Source organism: Ipomoea triloba, chromosome 1 (genome assembly GCF_003576645.1).
Source record: "Ipomoea triloba cultivar NCNSP0323 chromosome 1, ASM357664v1".
Taxonomy (NCBI): domain Eukaryota; kingdom Viridiplantae; phylum Streptophyta; class Magnoliopsida; order Solanales; family Convolvulaceae; genus Ipomoea; species Ipomoea triloba.
Window position 1 is genome coordinate 33,546,965 of NC_044916.1, and position 14,647 is coordinate 33,561,611.

The window sequence follows — 14,647 nt, forward strand, 5'->3', positions numbered from 1 at the left end:
GGGGGGGGGGGGGGGGGGGGGGGGGGGGGCATGTGTAAAGAGAGACAGAAGGAACCCAAAAACTGGGAGAGCTTGAATGCCATGTACCTGAGTCTGGAAATAAGACATAGATTTCTCTGAAAGACACTTTGAAATAGCTAGAATTTCACTCCCAAACTTATGAAGCTTTGTCCACATCTACAAATGAGCAGATGATTGAGACATCAGCAAATTGAAAGGTTTTATTATCCAAACACAAAACATACAATAAAAGACTAGTTATCAAGCATGCAAAACCATCCCACACTCAAAAAGATTCTGTCAACATAGATTTTGGACAACAATGTTCACAATATCTGATGGATCCAATTTCCTTTCTTCTGCATTAAAATTCCACTTTATACCAATTCAAGTCAACAGGCATTGATTAAAGGGCCCAATAATCAGATATAACTTGAAAAGCATCACAGCATACAGCAATCACAGGCGTAAATAGAACCAAACATAAAACACTCACAAACACAACGAAAAGGATAAGGGCACAGATTCTTAAAGAATGGACAAGTGTAATTGCATAATCAGTTTTGTATAATCACATAACCATATTAAAAGGAATCCTAACACTTGCTGCACAATATCCCTTTGCAACCATAACATGATAACTACAGGAACCTTACTAAATCCTAAAAAATCTCTTCGCAGTCAAATGGGAACCCCTCTAACAAAATCCACTTATCCTAAAATAAAACCAATAAATACTGCGCAAAAAGAACCAGAACAGGTTCATTCTTATCAGACTTATCAAGGGATATGCAAAACCTCTATGAAGGATAGAAATGCCTGAGATATCTCTCTTGAGTTTTGATCGACAGATGTGTTCCAAAACATTCCTAAAAATTCTTATTACCAAATAACAAAGAGTGTGATGAGAACCAACAATATATGTATGAAGCTGCATGCAGTGAATGACATGTAAGATGAAACAAGAAACATATTCTTCAAATTTCAGATTTTAGGACTTGGACAGATTATAATTCTCATAAAGCTAAAGTGAAAGTTAAGTATTAAATATGGAATTTGACATTGCTTCATTTTGTGAAGAGCATCTGAAGTAATTAAAAAAGCAATTAAATAATAGTGTAGAAAGAATTCAAATGACTTTTGATACACAACTGGAAAAATATAACAAGATACAATGAGTAACATAAGAAGGGTTGTAGAAAGGTCAGGATCATCTAATGAAGTAAAATAATCCATTTAAGCCCATGAGCCTCAAAGTGTCAACACTAAACAATTTATGCAGAGCATACTCAGCATAGTATACCACATAATAGAATGATCAAAGATGCATCACACACACACAAAAGCACATCCAGGAAACTTCAAAAAGGTACCTCTTGAATATCAGAGTGAAAAGACATCGGAGAATCTTCATACAGTCCCTCTTTCATTTTTGAGTGCATAGTACTGATATTCAGAAATTGGTCAACCTTCATTCCTTCAAAATTTTCAAAAAGTACTCTGCATAATTGAGAAAATTCTTCTGATAAGACAATATCGGAAAATATGCGCCGGCAGACTTGAGTAGCAGTACAATGATTTGGTTCATTTACTAATCCAGTGGGCACTATCTCCAAATTCCCTTTAGCTTCATCTTGGATATCAGAAGGCATAGAGTTTGATGGATAAGTGAATTTTCTCACAGTTTTGCAGCAATTACCAGATTCCTAACAGACCAAACAAAAGGTAAAATGTATCATGAAAAGTGGTGTTGATCTAATTGCATATCAAGCAATTGCCAAGTCTGATTATAGCAATACCTTAACTGCAGTTGCACAATAAGTCTCAGGGTGTGAAGCCAGTGCCTCTCCTATGCAGTCCTTCAAGCCACTGTCACTCTCTAGTGACTGGTAGATCTGCTCCAGAGCAACATTCCTCCATTTATTTATGGAGAAATAACTGGAACCATTTAAACGTCCATTTGACTCCGCATGAGCAACACTAGTTTGCATATAAGAATTTCTGAAGAAAATTCTGTCCACTGACTGCAGGAAATAGGATCATGAAACCATGAAATAAATGATGTACTGATTGAATGTTGATGCTAGAAATTGTCAAAGTGGCACATACTCCATCCTTATTGATCAACCATTGGGCAGAAAAATCAAAACCAATAAGTTTTAACAGATATACCAATAGTCTTCAAAGCCAACATAATATTGGGCTGTTAATTTTACAGGCTCAAAAGGGAAGAAGTAGATCAATAACATAAATCGCAATGACATGTAACAACAGCTACAGAAACTGCAGAAGCAAAAACACATGCATGCTACAATTCCAATAACAACTTCACTATCAGTACCCAAATTGACTCACACCTCACACCTCATGCCACTGTAATTACAGGTAAAATTGAAATCCTTGTCTATATCATTGCTTCATATTAAATTATTAATTGTGTGAATGTGTGATATCTTTTTACATGGTTAATTGTGGTGTAGTTGTTTTATAACTAAATATAGTCTATATAAGAATGAACCAGAGTTCAATTTTACAATCAGCCCCATATTTATAAGAACAGGCAACAGAAATAGCAGAGAATTATTAGAGAAAATATAGGGAATACCAAAGGTTAGCTAACCTTGGAAGTAATTTGACCAGTTGAATCCTCGGAATCTTTTCCTTCTGATTTAAAGTGCTTCCGTCTCTTGTACGTTCTTAAACAATTTCTGGAAGACTCAGAAGATTTTCCTCTACCATTTGCAATTTCAATCCCAAAACCATTAGAACACTTCATTGCCTGAGTATTTTCCACAACAAGACTTAAGCAGCTGTTGCCACCATACCCATTGCTTTCTTTCTCTTTACCCACCATTTCTACATCAAGCAAGCCCTAATTCCTGAAGTTGTCCACTATACATGCTAATATAAATATATTCCGACTAGAGAGAAACACCAATTTGCACAATTCGAGATATTCAATTTCTCTGTAAATTCACGGAAATGAACCCATTTCACAAATTCACTATTGACGAAGATAAAATTCCAACATTCAAGACATAATGGATATAAAAAAAATTCATCTCCAAATTAAAAAAAAAATACAAGCGAAAACGTGATGCTTCGCTTCTTTTCTACTTGTATTGGCAAAAATAAATATAAAAACTATAAACATGTTTGTATATGTAGAGAGAAATAGTAGTTTACCTTGGTGCACAGAGCCTGAGTTGAACCCTAGAGTAGAGAGAGGTGAGAGAGATTTGGGCTTATCCGAGAGGAGAGGGCTTTTCAAAATTTTGAAAACTGAGAGGGTGCGTTGGTGACTTGGTGGAGTTGTAGTCCAAATTTTTTCGCTTCAGTTTCTTTTGTTGACCAAAAATTGACGGTGAGCGCCTACATTTCACCGCCTTTGCCCTTCACCCGCTTCATTTGTATGGGTTAGATACTCCGTATTAGATATCATATATATAGGCTAAAATAATCAGTTAATCCTCAAAATTAGGGATACTAATTTCAATCCGTTTTGCGGATATCTACCTAAATTCATATGTATAAATTATGATTAACTCCACTCGACCCACTATGTATGTGTATGTATATATGAATGATTGTTTATGATAGTGATGATATTTTTTGACATATTGATTTTATATTAGTTCCAATTTTTCTAATATTTGTTGTGTGTTCTTTAATATTTTTGGTGCAAATGGCTACTTGTTTGACTATTGATGTCAGTGTTGTTGTGTTCCAATTTTTATGAAAATTTGTAGATCGATTTTGTATACATTTACACCACTATACTCATTTATAGGTGATCAGGTGTTTTAATTTTTTTTTTTATAAACTTTTGAATATAGTAAATATTTTTGTTGTCTTTTAGGTCACGAGTTTTGTGATGTCATTGGCGTTGGCCTCGTTATATAAACTATAGGACTATCTTCTTATTAATAGTACGTATTCCATTGTCACCATTGCAGAGTATAAAATAAGGACGGTGAAGGAGTTATCAGAATAAGAAAATACTTTGTTCCTCTCTAAAATTTTGTTATTTTTAACATTCATTTTGACATGTCTCATATCATAATAGTTATATCATATATCCGGATCAACCTTAAAGTGGACCCATCACAATTTGCATATTGAGTATTCATAATTCAAGTTGTGAACATTTAGTATGTAAATTGTGAACGTTTAATATGTAATTTGTCATCATATCTACCATTGGATATTATGAATTACCCATAATTGGTTGATTGCACTAGCGTATAATTAAAGGCTAAACCATCTAATAAAAAAGTAGCATGTCCCTAAAGCTTAATGTAGTTGAATTGTCATGACGGGAGACTACAGTGTGGATGTTCAAATATCACTGAAAACATGTGATAGAGTAAATACGTGAATACGTAGGAAGAATACTCGTAGCAGGATACGGTAAAAATACTCTTTATTGATGAATGATCGGGTACAAGGGGCTATATCCTAAGGTAACTCGGTCAACGTAACAGTGGGTCAGAGGTTCCCGAGCTACTTGATTATTATACAGAAAACAACACAAAGTCATCTTCACAACATTAAATGTGGTATTCATAGGCTGTCAGGGGCAGGTACCGGCATTGCGGCCACGTGACGAGCATACACCGGCCTAAAGGCGAGTCATGTACTCGAAAGTCAGATGTCACAAACGCAACCGACTTGACCATAGGGAATTCTCCTAATGGTTCAATGCTTGGCCAGGTCAATCCGAGCATAGACCCAGGACCTTGAACGGCTCTTACGGCTACAGGTTGGGCACAGGGTCGGATATGTCGAGAAGAGAACTATGACCGGTCAATTGTATAGACTGAGAAGTGATACATGGTAGAATGGGAAATAACCTGTATCAACATGTATAGAAAAAGCCTAAAAAATGTTGAAAGGTCTGGTTTATTATTATTATTGTTATTTTCTTGTTTGAAGTGATCAATAATATAACATTAATGATCATAATATAATATAATACTCTGTATATAATATACTATAGTTTTTCTTATGCGCGATGCGAAAAAAATAGGTGTCCAATATTAGTATTTTATATTAAAATTTTAAATTTATTTAAATTTTAATATAGTAAATAATAATAATAATGTAAAATACTTGTATACATTAGATATTTATATTTTAAAAAATAACTAGCATAGAACTCTAATATTTAGTGTGTATATTTTATTATTATTATTGAAGAAGATAACACAATATATGGTGTATGCATGCAGTCATGTACATAGTAACAATAGTGAAAAAGATAACAGAAATTATAACTGTATGGATATATTTGTCCAAAATATTATGTAGTTGATGGTGTAAATGTAAACGGTGGTACGGATTTACACCACGTGTGTTTGATTGTGTATGATGTAGTGTATGAATATAGAAGGATAAGGAAGGGAGGAAAGCCTGTTTCCTCCTTGGTCATGAAGAGAGAAGAAGATGGAAGGGAGAAGGAAGGAGCTCAGTGAGTCCTTCCGATTCAGGCTGCCATTACAGTGAGGGTCAGGTCCTTTATATAGAAATAGAACTTGACCCTTCGAGAATATAATATTACACTTGACCCTTAGTAATTTCTAAGGGACACTCGACCTTTTAGGGATACAATAATACATATTACAATAGTCCTCGGGGGTATTTACCCATCACAAGTCCCCCACTTCTTGAATTTGCGAGAGTCGTCAGGTTCGAGAAGTAAAATGTGTTCCCGATGGTCAACTTGTTGTAAGCAAAAGTCTCCCTGATTTGAATGCCTTAATAGTCTGTGATGAACCCCTCAAGTTTGAGTTGAGCATGAGGGGCCTGATTTACGCGGGTTGCCTCGTTAAAAACCTTAGCCTAAGAAAAACCCTATGGGAAAAAACCTAGCTAAGGGAAAAAGAGTACAACCGAAAGCGTAATCATTAAAGACTATTAAGGGTTTGTCTTGTTTGTTGATGCAGCTTGATCAACTTTTCCCGGTTGAATCTCTAATGATTCTTCATGTCCAATGAGCTTTTCACATCCTGCAAAAAGTGAGATAAAAATATGCATGCCTATCCTGATATGCAAATCCTAAGTTAGTTCCTAACTCCACTTCTATAACTAAAAATGAACCCTCACTCCGAGGGATGCCTAACGACTTAATGCACAACTTTGGGGTTGTGCGGGCACCCAAAGCCACTATATTGCGCGCAAGATTTTTTGTGCCAAGGGCATCTTTTTTACCGAGCTGGTGCTTTGACGATCATAGGGGTCTCATCGCTGAGGAGTGGGATTTTTATAATTATTTTTTTTGCGACCACAATGGTCATTTTTTCTTTGTGCCAAGGGCATCTTTTTCACCAAGCCGGTATTTGGGCAACCATTTTGGTCTCATCGCGGGAGCGCGGGATTTTATTTATTATTTATATATTTTTTTGCGACCACAATGGCCCTTTTGCGACCACAATGGTCCTTTTTCAAGTGCCATTGATCAAACCCCAAACGGAAGAGCCGGAGAATATATACATATATTTTTTTTCCAAGTGCCATGACGAGGCATGGGCACACTCAACCGAACAAAATCCGTGCAGGTCGGCCAAACCCCAAATGGAAGGGACGGAGAGTTTTTTATATTTTATATATATATATATATATATATATATATATATATATTTTTTTTACAGGAGTCTCCTTACAAAGAAATTAGGATACAAAAATCTATCATTTCTAATAAGGGACTACAATCTTCAACTTGGAGTCGTCTTCAACAATTCTGATTGTTGGAATCTCAAGTCTTCAATAATCTCCACCTTAGATGGAGTCTTCAATCTTCAATAATTTTTGTTGGAGTGCGGGAAATATATTGAAAAGTTTTAAACAACAATGCATATAATAATATTAAAGTGGTACTTGTCTCCCACTATATATACATTTTTTCCTTTTCTTTTCCCGATTTCATTCTCCCATAACAATTTATTTTTGTCTTTTTCTACCACCACCTCTTTCTTCATTTCCATGCACAACCACCAACTTTTGTCTTCTTTTTTTTTTTTTTTTTTTTTTGCCTATATATGTTTTTTCCTTAATTAAAAAGGATATGGGGGACAAAGTCCCCCAATGTATGGACTGCACATGGGGTAGCAGCCGTGCTACCCCATAAAATATAATTTTTTTTTAAATTTATTTTCCTCATACATTTGTCTTCCCCATACATATATGTTTTGTCTTTAACTAAAGAGACAAAGAGAAGCAGTAATGAAGATGGTGGTGGTGCAGTGGCCTGGACTTCGATCGACGATCAATCCTGGCAGCGCACGTTGGAGGTGATGGTTGTGCTGTTGGTCATTGAAGGGGAAGGATGGGTGAAAGCGGTGGAGATGTTGTGATTGCCGCCAGCTGGTTCGCCGAGAGATAGGGACCGGTGGTGAGGAGCGGCGGGGCAGCGTGGAGTTCCGGCGGTAGCGAGGCGCGACAGCGGCTTTGATTGGAGATCGTCGGTGATGGCGATGGTGGAGCTCTGGCGGCGGATGGTCACGGCATGATGAGCAACGGTAACGACCGGACGTCTCCGGTGTCAATGTTGCCGTTATGACGTCGAAGTGATAACAAAGCAGATGGGCTTCCTTCTGTACTTCTTCTTCATGCCATGTCTTGATTTATGGAGCTGATGAAAGTCATAACTTCATTCATCCTAGGATTCCTAGCCAGATGCGTCTACCACCTTGTGTAATATATCATGCAGACTACTAGACTCTATATTATAGATAATATCTAATGCAGATGTACATATACAATATAATATATAAAAGAGTCCTCATTTCCTGCCAACAACTACTCCCACTTCCTTTTTATTTGTCTTTTTCCTTTTGTATTTTTCTCTTGTTTTTTTTTTCTTTTTTGTCTTCTTTCTCCTTTTCTTTATCTGATTGCCTCTCTCTTTCACGTGAAAGAGATTAAAACACCTTCCACTCTCCTTTTTAATTTTACTCTAACTCTTTGTCTTTTTCTCTTTTTCTCTTTCTATTTTTTCCCTCATTTTCGCCGACAACTACCCCTATCTTCTCCATAATTCTATCTACTTTTTTGCTCTTGACCCTCCACTTATCTTTTATTTTCCTCATTCCAAGGCCATTACAAAAGGAAACAATAAAAAAGGAAAGGTGTTACGGGTCCTGTGGTTCGGAGTGCGAGCCAAAGAGGGTGGCAATGGTGACCGGAGGACTTCGACGGCAACGTTGGTGGGCAATGAACGGGTGATGACGGGGTGGTGGCGTTTATTTCTTCTTCCTTCTTCTTTCGCCAGCGAGAGGGGGAGAGAGACCTTGACTGCTACATAGTCTCCGAAACTTCTTTGTTGATCAAGGGAGAAAGAAAGTCGTGGAGGTGGCGGAGCATGGTGGCGTCGGAGGAAATAACGTAAACTAGCCGCTGGAGGTCGCAGGTTCAGGCAGTGGTCGGCGGTGGCATGAAGCTCGTGGGACGGCGACTGGCTTTTCCTCCTAAAACGCAGCAACTCCGGCGAGCTTACAGCCATCGAACAATATGTGGTGTCTGTTTTCTTCCCGAGAAAGAGGGAATCAATCACCTGAGATTGTTGGTTCAACCCGTATCTTTGCCACTTTGGTCTCGTTTTCGCATGTGAGAGACGAGTGGCAGCCGACATCGGTGGTGGAGACTCTGGTAGTCTGGTTTCTTTTTCGCAAATTGAAAAGTGCAGTTCATAGAGTTGAGTTTTAGTGAAGCAGGTCTCCCTTGGTGTACAACATTATAATGTTAACAAGCGAGAAAACAGAAGAAAAAGTGGTAGTAGCTTGATGGGTTTAGCTCGAAGGTTTAGATGAGAGTGTAGGGGTTCGAAACCTAGGTCAAGTTAGGCATCAGTTGAACGCCTATGCACTTGAGCTCGATGCATCGAGAGCCTTTAGTGAGAATATTTTTCTTCCTTCTTTCGATTGTGGTCACCAGCGTTTTATTCGTAATTTGTTTTTATTGTTGATGATGGTGAGGATCATGACGATGATTATCATGGTTGGGATGGCGGCGGTGGAACGTTGTACGCTGTACGACTGAGATGATAGCGAAGCGCTGTATTTTTCGGTAAGCCGCGACACGGCGGCAGTGAGTTGTGACGGTGATGAGGATGGTGAATACCATCCGATTGATTAGAGGAACACGGCATTTCGTCGCATTCCCCACAGACGGTACGCTGTACGACCGAGATGATGGCGAAGCGCTGTATTTTCCGGTAAGCCGCGACACGGCGGTAGTGAGTTGTGACGGTGATGATGATGGTGAATACCATCCGATTGATTAGAGGAACACGGCATTTCGTCGCATTCCCCACAGACAGCGCCAATGATGGTGTAAATGTAAACGGTGGTACGGATTTACACCACGTGTGTTTGATTGTGTATGATGTAGTGTATGAATATAGAAGGATAAGGAAGGGAGAAAAGCCTGTTTCCTCCCTGGTCATGAAGAGAGAAGAAGATGGAAGGGAGAAGGAAAGAGCTCAGTGAGTCCTTCCGATTCAGGCTGCCATTACAGTGGAGGGTCAGGTTCTTTATATAGAAATAGGACTTGACCCTTCGGGAATATAATATTACACTTGACCCTTAGTAATTTCTAAGGGATACTCGACCTTTTAGGGATACAATAATACATATTACAATAGTCCTCGGGGGTATTTACCCATCAGTAGTACAAATTTTATAGTATAATGTAAAAAAAAAAAAAAAAACTTAACTGAAAAAACGGACATGAATGAGGGTCAATCATTATTGCATGGACCATGGTCCAGTTGTGTGGACCAAAAATAAAAAGTACATTATTTTTGTACTGAAGGTACATTATTTGTATACTGTAGATACATTATTTTTGTACTGAAGGTACATTATTTGATATATACTGTCAAATAATGTACCTACAGTATAAAAATAATATACCTTTAATATAAAAATAATGTACTTTTTATTTTTGGTCCACACAGCTGTGTGCACCATCAATCATTATTGCATGGTGGTCCACACAGCTGTGTGCACCATCAATCATTATTGCATGGACCATGACACAGCTGTGTGCACCATCAATCATTATTGCATGGACCATGGTCCACACAGCTGTGTGGACCAAAAATAAAAAGTACATTATTTTTGTATTGAAGGTACATTATTTTTATACTGTAGGTACATTATTTTAGGGTACATTATTTTTGTACTGAAGATNTGGTCCACACAGCTGTGTGCACCATCAATCATTATTGCATGGTCCATGCAATAATTTGCCGAATGCGGGTACAAACTTCATTCACATTAATATGTTTTTATATTAGAATTTAGAATAGGGAGTATATAGTTGGCAGGGAGGCCCAGTTGGCCCATGATAAGCAGCAAGGCAATTGGAAAGGGCGCGGCAGGGCAGGAGATTGTGATGAAAGTCATGAAACATGGTAAAAGGGAGCGGATAAAAAGGGGAGAGAAAGAGAATTGAAAATGAGAAGGCACCACAGGCGGCGATCATCGACGCCCTCAATGGAATTCGGCGACGTAGACGAGGACGAAGAGGAGGAGGAAGAAGAAGAATCTCCGGAGTCGACGAGGATGAAGTGCGTGTCGTGCAAAGAGGAGTACTGCTCTCGCGACGCTGGAACGTGCCGTGAGTGCTACGAGGAGGCCAGCGAGACGGAGGAGGAGCTCAAGAGGGAGATCGAAGACCTAAAGGCCAAAGTCAACTTTCTTCGATTCTGGGCCCTGCCTGATCCCCTTCACCTCTCCTTTCCCCACCGCCCTCAATCTTCTACTCCTTGCTTCTCCGACGTCGTTTTGGTCGCCTCTAACGACCAATCCGCCAAGAATGCTCCACACTCCGTTCCCGTCCCGGCACATCGCGCTGTTCTGGTTACACTCCTCTCCTCTCCTCTCATTTTTTTTTTCTCTGCATATTTCATATTTCTATTTCTGCCTGCCCTGCGTTGCGTTTATAAAAATGCCAAACGCTTATAATTTCAAGAATATCGAATCAGATCGAACGAACGAATATACGATATCTTAAAATTGTTAGAAAATCAGAGTGCTAATAATTTGTAGTGATAAAAGGAAATCATATTGCTGAGTTGACAAAGGTTCAAACCTAAGGCATGATAGCAAATGTTATATGTTGCATTGAGTGAGGATCTATTTCTTTTGTGGCTTGACTAGTTATAATATTCAACATTTTGTGTAATGTTTGACAAAATCGGTTGGCCATATTTGTATAAACTCCGACTTGAACTTGTAATATTTCAAGTATTCCAAGTTGATCACCATTGACAATATAATTAATGTTTCTTTCCTCCTGTACTGAGGCAATTAGTTGAAACATCAATTCAATTTCCCAAACATACAATAATGCTAAATTTGTGGTTAATTTTAATATAATAATCAGCTGGAATGCTATAGGTTGGCTAGCTGCATATCCCACAACCTTACTGTATTTGAGGCACATGTTTCATTCTTACAATGTAAACAATAAATTGGTTTAATTTTCTCATTAGTTTATGAATTAGTGACCTTAGGTTTGTGATTACTGAATTGATCAATTATTGAATTACGTTTCTGAGGTCATATTACTAGTTCATGATTGATGTGCTGATTTACATTTACCCAACCAAGTATTATCGATTTGAGTATTTGTGAAAATTTTCCCAAAGGCTGAGGCTGCNATTGCATGGTCCATGCAATAATTTGCCGAATGCGGGTACAAACTTCATTCACATTAATATGTTTTTATATTAGAATTTAGAATAGGGAGTATATAGTTGGCAGGGAGGCCCAGTTGGCCCATGATAAGCAGCAAGGCAATTGGAAAGGGCGCGGCAGGGCAGGAGATTGTGATGAAAGTCATGAAACATGGTAAAAGGGAGCGGATAAAAAGGGGAGAGAAAGAGAATTGAAAATGAGAAGGCACCACAGGCGGCGATCATCGACGCCCTCAATGGAATTCGGCGACGTAGACGAGGACGAAGAGGAGGAGGAAGAAGAAGAATCTCCGGAGTCGACGAGGATGAAGTGCGTGTCGTGCAAAGAGGAGTACTGCTCTCGCGACGCTGGAACGTGCCGTGAGTGCTACGAGGAGGCCAGCGAGACGGAGGAGGAGCTCAAGAGGGAGATCGAAGACCTAAAGGCCAAAGTCAACTTTCTTCGATTCTGGGCCCTGCCTGATCCCCTTCACCTCTCCTTTCCCCACCGCCCTCAATCTTCTACTCCTTGCTTCTCCGACGTCGTTTTGGTCGCCTCTAACGACCAATCCGCCAAGAATGCTCCACACTCCGTTCCCGTCCCGGCACATCGCGCTGTTCTGGTTACACTCCTCTCCTCTCCTCTCATTTTTTTTTTCTCTGCATATTTCATATTTCTATTTCTGCCTGCCCTGCGTTGCGTTTATAAAAATGCCAAACGCTTATAATTTCAAGAATATCGAATCAGATCGAACGAACGAATATACGATATCTTAAAATTGTTAGAAAATCAGAGTGCTAATAATTTGTAGTGATAAAAGGAAATCATATTGCTGAGTTGACAAAGGTTCAAACCTAAGGCATGATAGCAAATGTTATATGTTGCATTGAGTGAGGATCTATTTCTTTTGTGGCTTGACTAGTTATAATATTCAACATTTTGTGTAATGTTTGACAAAATCGGTTGGCCATATTTGTATAAACTCCGACTTGAACTTGTAATATTTCAAGTATTCCAAGTTGATCACCATTGACAATATAATTAATGTTTCTTTCCTCCTGTACTGAGGCAATTAGTTGAAACATCAATTCAATTTCCCAAACATACAATAATGCTAAATTTGTGGTTAATTTTAATATAATAATCAGCTGGAATGCTATAGGTTGGCTAGCTGCATATCCCACAACCTTACTGTATTTGAGGCACATGTTTCATTCTTACAATGTAAACAATAAATTGGTTTAATTTTCTCATTAGTTTATGAATTAGTGACCTTAGGTTTGTGATTACTGAATTGATCAATTATTGAATTACGTTTCTGAGGTCATATTACTAGTTCATGATTGATGTGCTGATTTACATTTACCCAACCAAGTATTATCGATTTGAGTATTTGTGAAAATTTTCCCAAAGGCTGAGGCTGCTTCCTTAATATCTTGGTCTACGATCGAAGTAACTTACCAGCATTTGATAAGTCTGAGTATACCTTTAAATATTGGCAGTACTATCTTATTATATAAATGTTTGTTGAGATATGTGTCAATGTTGAAACAGGCGAGTCGGTCCCCAGTGTTCAGAGCAATGCTTGAAAATGAGATGGAAGAAAGCCTGAGCGGCACGATTAAAATTAGTGATGTATCATATGATGCTCTTCGAGCCTTTGTGAATTATTTGTACACTGCGGAAGCATGCCTAGATGAGAACATGGCTTGTGACCTTCTAGTTTTGGCTGAAAAGTACCAAGTCAAACATCTCAAGACCTACTGCGAAAAGTTTCTAATATCGAAGCTGAACTGGGAGAACTCACTTGTAAACTTTGCTTTTGCTCACCAGCACAATGCAAAGAACTTGCTCGATGCAGCCTTGGCATTGATCATGGACAACATGGACAAGCTGAGCAAGCGAGAAGAATACAAAGAACTGGTGGAGAAGGATCCCAGGCTTGTTGTAGAACTCTATGAAGCTTATCTCTCCAAACAGGTCAATACTGCAGTTCGTAAAGATCCCACCACAAAGGCATGAACAATAGCCAACTCCGATCTATTTGTTCATACATTCATTCAATGATGAAAGTCTCAAGGAACCAGTTGATGCAAATGGCCTGTCATGTGCAATTAATGCAGCTTCTTCATGTTTACTCCAAAGATAACAACTCCACTGTTTGTTATTATATTTCTATCATTTTTTTTTCTTTTTAATTAGATAATTGAAAACAGCAAAACTTGGATTGGATCATTTTGAACTTGGGAACCAAAACTGAAAAAACACCAATGTACTGTTGAGTGATTTGGAATGAACCCTTAGCTTATTACATAATCACTCATATGTCTACATTTTTACTGTTGTTGTGGTACCCATCACGAGACTCCCAGGTAGGGGCGATGCACAGAACATAACAATTGGAGTGCACTCTTTAAGGGGGCATTTGGTATAAAAGCAATACTCCGTATATTTTATGTTAACAATTCAGCAGTAACTATATGATAATTATTAAGGCCAAACAAAATAAAATTAAAATATTTTTTGTAAAATAAGTCATTTTCTGAAAAAAAAAAAATCAATTAGAAATGTCTGTTTTTATGGCCCCAAATCAGATTGTAATTTATTTTTTGTGAAAACATTTATGTATTGTGTTATTTAATGGCAAAAACTTGTGTGATACCGTCTCACGGGTCAGATCTTTGCTTAATGAGGTAAAAAAACATGTCCCAGATCTTTGCTTAATGAGGTAAAAAAAATGTCCCAGTAATCAAAGATTCGACCCGTCTCACGGGTTTGGGACCCGTGAGGCCGACCAAGTAATCAATGATCCAACCCACCTCGCGGGTTTGAACCCGTGAGACGGTCGCATAAATGATCCGAATAATTATTTTGCTTAAAACGATGTTGTTTTGAGTGAAATAACCAATTAAAAGAAAGAACAATAATTAATCGGCCGATTGGGCGACCTAGGAGGTCTAGTCGGC

General features: G+C 38.3%; 2 protein-coding genes across 3 annotated transcripts in view; one reads left to right on the plus strand and one right to left on the minus strand.

The window, feature by feature from the left end:
• The window catches only part of LOC116024736 (PHD finger protein EHD3), a 5,762-nt gene extending 2,437 nt beyond the window's left edge, over positions 1–3,325 (minus strand). The window contains exons 1-5 of the mRNA XM_031265719.1: positions 3,187–3,325; positions 2,621–2,856; positions 1,800–2,024; positions 1,374–1,706; positions 88–177 (exon numbers count right to left, since the gene is read on the minus strand). Of these exons, the coding sequence (XP_031121579.1) occupies positions 88–177; positions 1,374–1,706; positions 1,800–2,024; positions 2,621–2,854 (882 nt within the window). The 5' untranslated portion in view covers positions 2,855–2,856; positions 3,187–3,325. The remainder of the gene's footprint in view (positions 1–87; positions 178–1,373; positions 1,707–1,799; positions 2,025–2,620; positions 2,857–3,186) is intronic.
• A 7,026-nt stretch (positions 3,326–10,351) lies between these two features.
• Positions 10,352–14,000, plus strand: LOC116030272 (BTB/POZ domain-containing protein At4g08455). Of its 2 annotated transcripts, none has more exons than XM_031272480.1 (2): positions 10,352–10,862; positions 13,236–14,000. In XM_031272480.1, exons 1-2 carry the CDS (start codon positions 10,458–10,460, stop codon positions 13,701–13,703), a joined length of 873 nt encoding a protein of 290 aa, XP_031128340.1. In that variant the 5' UTR covers positions 10,352–10,457; the 3' UTR covers positions 13,704–14,000. The 2 variants fall into 2 exon arrangements, with proteins under 2 accessions (XP_031128340.1, XP_031128331.1); XM_031272471.1 differs by lacking the exon at positions 10,352–10,862 and adding an exon at positions 11,794–12,303.
• Positions 14,001–14,647: the final 647 nt, after the last annotated feature.